Below are 5548 nucleotides of genomic sequence, written 5' to 3'. Positions count from 1 at the left end.
GGTCTAAACATATCTAAACTTAGAAAACATACAGTAACACTGTCCTGCATGCAGTTGGTTCATTGTTGAATGCTACATTGTTCTGCGGTGCACAACTATATACAGAAGACTCTTGCAGAGAGGCTGGGACCTCTGGTAGAACAAAATAGGGAGCATGTTTGGTTTGGAGAACTTGTGTGGAATCACTGCCAGCACGACTGTGAAGGATTCTACAAAGAATTGCTGTTCAATTTAAAAATAATTTCTTTTCTTATTATTACACAAAAGTATGGGCTCATTTTAGAAAATGTAGAATATGTAGGCAAGGAAAATTATAACATTGTTCACTATATCCTTCCCTCTTTTAAAAGTCATATATTATAAAGGCACATATACTGATTTATGAAGTTTATGTTATTTTACATGGAATCATGCTGTTTAGCAACCTAGGTACTGCTCACTTTTTAAAAATTGCATTAATTTTTTAATAGGGAATACAATCATTTGACTTAAAATTCAAAAGTTTAAAAAGTTATATAGTAAAAATCTCCCTCCCATCCTAGTTCCCAAGTAACCAGTTTCTGTCCAGGGAGGCAACCAATGACACCAGTTTATTTTACATACTTTGGGAGATATTTTATACATATGTACAGAAATATATATATTTCTTATATGTATATTCTTCTCCCACATTTGTACACAAATACAGAAATGTATATTCTTCTTTCACATTTCTACAAAAAAAAAAACATGGAGAAAGTGGTAGAATACTATTATGTTTGTTAGAGGCAGATGAGCTGTGCTAGAGATCTGTTGGAGGAAATGCCTGCAGGCAGGAGGGAAGGAGTGGGAGCCAGAGCAGGTGAGGTGGAGCATCCCACTGAGATGTGGGNCCATGCTCTCCTCATTTACTGGCTATGAGCAGCCCATGGGAAGGATAGCTTTAGGGTGGACGCGGTGGTGGGTTCTGAGAACAGCAATTGGAGGACCCGTCATTTATCCTCCTAGCAACAGGAGATCTGAGTGGAATATCTTCATGGCTGCTACAACACATACACAGTCCTGCACCTTGCTTCTTTCATGTAACAGCAGATTTTTGTAATCGTTTCATATATGTCTTCCTTATTTTTTAAATGCTAATATAGTATTTCATTTTATATATATAATGTTACATGTATTTTTTATATATTTGATATTTGTATATAAGTACACCATATTTTATATGTAGTCCTCTATTTATAGACATTTACATTGTATTCAAATTTTTACTATTACGAACGAAGCTGCGATAAAATAACCTTGTACATATGTAATTTCAGCCATGCACAAATTTATCTCTGGGATAAATTCCTAGAAATGGATTTGAATTTTTAATTTTGAGAGTATTGTCCCCCACAGAGTTGTATCAGTTTTTGTTCCCACTCGTATAAGAGGCAATATACAAGGCAGTGCCGGGTGCAATAGAATCCAATTGGCTTTTTCTCATTTATTCATTCATTCATTGATTCATTCATTCAACATACATGTATATCAGGAATTATCCTTTGGAGGTGTTGGGGAAAACATGGAGAAAGTGGGGCAAGAGACAGGTTGCACACACAGTCCTGATGGGGAAGCCCTGACCCATTGCTCAGAAGGAGGGCTCAGCTGATGAGATTATGTGGCACCCAAGATACATGGCACCCATGTGGAGGTTTAACATGTAAAACTCAGAGGCTCCTGGGAATAAAGTCACATTCCTGTATTCCCTTCTAAACACAAAACAAAAGAAACAAGCAAAAAAATTAATTTAGTATTTTTTTTTATTGCCAAGTGACCAATGTTATTTTAGGAAATTTATAAATTACGAAGGAAAAAAAAAAGAAAAAGAAAGATGAAAGAAAGAAAACAACAATTGTAACCCTCAAATCATTGGGATAATTGAGTATAATCTCTCCATTCTTTTTCTGTGCATAAATGAATAGAAGTTCCTATGCACACACATTTATAGTGTATAGAGTATATATATTATATATATAATTTATACATCCATGTATATATGTAATGTGCACATACACATACAAGATATATATTACATGCATATTTCATAGAAATATGTTTATTACATACAAGAGTTGCAACCTATGAAAACGTGTGCTGTAAACACATGAACATTGCTCCAGCATATATTTGTCTTAAGAGTAACTGTGCTTCATCGTCTCCCACCAGCTGCTCTGCACTCCTGTCCTGTGGAGGGTCTACATCGTCATCATGCTCAGCTCCAATTTCATCGTGTCCCTTGTTGTGGAGGTCAGTGCCCTCAGGCTGCTGATCACTGTGGGTGGGTGGGTGGGTGGAGGGGTGGTTCTTTAGGAGTCTGAAAATGAAATAGCTTCAGCTGACCAGGGCTCCTTGGGTGCTCTCTTCCTCCACAACATGGGCAATGGTGCTTTCCTCTGATGAGTTCCAAACAAGCCACTGTAAAGCGGGGCTGGGGACAAGAGAATTATGATCTCTAAGGTCCTATTCACTTCTAAAATTCCCAAATGGGGACCTAACACGGTTTACTTTTAAAAATTGAGATATGATTCACACATCATAAAATATACCCTTTTAAAGTCCACAGTTCAGTGGTTTGTAGTATACTTGCTGAATTGTGCAACCATCAGCACTACCTAATTTCAGAACATTTTCATCACCCCAAAGAAATCTGGTACCCATTGGCAGTTGCTCCTCATTCCCCCGTCCCCTGCCTCCTACCCCGTGGCAACCCCTACTCGTCTGTTTCTGTGGATTTGCCTATTCTGAACATTTCATATAAATGGAGTCATATGATATGTGGCCTTTTGTGCCTTGCTGCTTTCACTTAACTTGTGTCATTTTCACTTTACAGATGAGAACTGAAATTCATAGTGAGCTTTTTCAGCTGTTATTCTTCAGTTCCCATTTGCTCTGTTTCCTAAGTGAAATGAACTATGCTCCTCCCTTCTTTCTCTATGTGCTTCACTCTCTCCTTCCTCAGTGCTCAGACACAATCTCCATTCTTCAAAGCCCACTGTTGGGCAGGGGGTGCTCCTGAAAAGGTGTCCCTGAGGAAAGAGAGATGAGATGCAGGCTTCTGTCTATTTCTATTCCTGCTCCAAGTTACAAAACTGGAATTGTCCCAGTGCATGAGGCATTCAGGGCAGGCCATGAGCACTTCCAGCCTGACTTCCCTGCAATGTTGTAAGGAAGAGCAGTAGAACAGGAGCCTGGTGAACCTTCCTTACTACACAGAGTAAAGGCTGCACAGGAGCTGGTGAATAATAGGGCATAGAATTAGGATACTGGAGCATCTCTCTCTATGCTAAACCAGAGCTTCTCAAACTTGAGTGGGCATCAGAATCACTTGGAAAGCTTGTTAAACACAGATGGCTGATCCCTACACCTAGCGTGTCTGACTTGGTAGGTCTGAGTAGGTGGAAGAGCTTGCATTCCTAACTGGTTTCCAGGTGATTCCCATGTGGCCAGTTCAAGGACCACACTTTGAGAAGCACTATGCTAAGCCATGTGGACTCCAAAGTGACCATATTAATAAAAGAGCATCACCACGAGTGTCTTCAAACTAAATTGCAGAAAGATGGTTCTTGCTCTTTGGAGGATAATCTTATGTATCTTGCCTCTGCCCATAACCTAAGTATTTCCTCTGTCTAGTACATCTTTCCCCCATGTCTGTGTATTGAAATGCTGTTCCATCCTCCATGTCCGAGCTGTGGTACTATCCTCTTCAAGAATCTTTCCTGGTCCCTGGATCAGTTAGGCAAATAACAAAACTCAATTAGGAGTGGCTTAAACAATTAAAATATTTATTGACTCAACAAGAAGATTGGATGTGGATGGCTTCAGGACTGGCATTGTGACTCAATGGTCCACATTAGGGATCCACATTCTTCCTCCTTTTTGTCCTACTGTCTTTAGATGTGGCCTTTCATGTTTGTGCTTGTCACTTATGGTGCCCAGATAGCTTCCACATAGCTGGATGTTTTATCTATTTTCAGTGCAGGCATAAAATGGAAGAAGAGATGCCAGCAAGCTTTTTCCTCCTCTCAAATTTGAACTTTTTATCAGGAAAGACAGTTTTTCCTGCAGCCCATCAGCAAACTTTCTCTGATGCCTCACTGGTTAGAGCTATGTCTCATTGTCATCCTGAGCAGGAAGGGATTCAGGGAAAGAGAATCCATGAAACAGATTGGCTTAGACCATGTACTTATGTTTTACTTTTAGGTAGGAAGGGAAGAGTCGGGAGGGAATGAGCTGTAGAGTAATCAAGTATCAAAGTCTTCCACGATCCCCTAGCAGGAAACCCTTCCTCTGTCAGTATACTTGCAGTTAAGAGCACAAGGTCAGGGGTAATTGTGGGGTTAGGAACATAGCTATGCTAATTGTATGGCTACGCAATTCATAACTAAAGCCAAAACATTTCATTATTTTAGTTATACTAAGTTTCCATTTGTGCTGTCAGGGCTAGGGCTCAGACCCTTCAAATCCATTCTACAGACTGGGTCACAAACCCCTCACATGCCTGGCTGGGTCATCAGACCCCTCACATGCAGGTCCACACTAGGTAATTGGGAAAGATCCTGGGAGCCGCTGGCAGACGACATGAGCTCAGTCCTCAGCTTCCTCAGCAATAGCAACAGCAACTTACAGGTCCAGCAGTGGCAGCGGTGGCCTCTTGGATGGTCCTGGGGCATTGGCAGCAACAACTTGCAGCAGCAGTAGCTGTGGTGGCCTCCCCGTGGCCCCCTGGGGTGCATCTCAGGGGTGGGGGGCACCGTGGATCAGAGCCACTTGTCCTTTATACTTCAGTCCATAACTCGGACACCTGGGTGCCCACGCACATCTACATCAGACAATAGCCAAGGAACACCTGGGTGCACGTGCATATTTATTTCAAATGCTCGACAAGATTGTGAACATCTGAGGGGCCCTGACCATTTTCCTATATTTTCCCTACAGTAATATACCTGGGTTTGAATCCTGGCTCCACCACTTTTTTGCTGTCTGACTTTGGGCAAGTTACTCTACTTTTCTGTGTCTCTGTTTCATCATCTATAAGATGGTGATAATAATGACACCTTACCTGATTAGGTTATTGAAGTATGAATTGTGAACAGTAAAAATCATATAGTTGGTGTTTAATAAATATGAGCTATTATTATTATATTATCTTTTGTGGCACTTACCATTTCTTACTTCATATCTGTCATTCAGTCATTCCTTTATTCATTCATTCTTTCCATGAGCATTTGTTGACCACCTGCCACATCCAAGGGCACCATGCCAGGGGAACAAGGATGACAGAGGGGCAGAGCTCACAATCTACAGGAAGAAAGGACAAGGACTTTAGTTATTTCTGCATACATTTCTTCTCTTACCTTCTATTCAACTATGCTGGCAAGAACTCAGTAGCTATAGCACCTAAAACCCTGCTTTATGCTAGTAGGAGCTGGGTAAAGATTTACTCAATTATTAAATGTAAGAAGTGACCCTGCTCATCCCAGCAGATGGAGAGGGTAATTTGATGCTCATGAAAGACAGAGTTTCTCCT

At 40.8% G+C, this 5548-nt stretch overlaps 1 protein-coding gene across 1 annotated transcript in view; it reads left to right on the top strand.

Annotated features, from left to right (window-relative positions):
* The window catches only part of ATP13A4 (ATPase type 13A4), a gene marked incomplete at its 5' end in the record, with an annotated part of 13833 nt that overhangs the window by 3753 nt on the left and 4532 nt on the right, over nucleotides 1-5548 (top strand). Inside the window, one exon of the mRNA XM_008584526.1 lies at nucleotides 2188-2268. Within this exon, the coding sequence (XP_008582748.1) occupies nucleotides 2188-2268 (81 nt within the window). The remainder of the gene's footprint in view (nucleotides 1-2187; nucleotides 2269-5548) is intronic.

Source organism: Galeopterus variegatus, unplaced genomic scaffold (assembly GCF_000696425.1).
Source record: "Galeopterus variegatus unplaced genomic scaffold, G_variegatus-3.0.2 Scaffold3298, whole genome shotgun sequence".
NCBI classification, from domain to species: Eukaryota; Metazoa; Chordata; class Mammalia; order Dermoptera; family Cynocephalidae; genus Galeopterus; species Galeopterus variegatus.
This window is presented reverse-complemented; position numbering and strand designations above follow the sequence as displayed.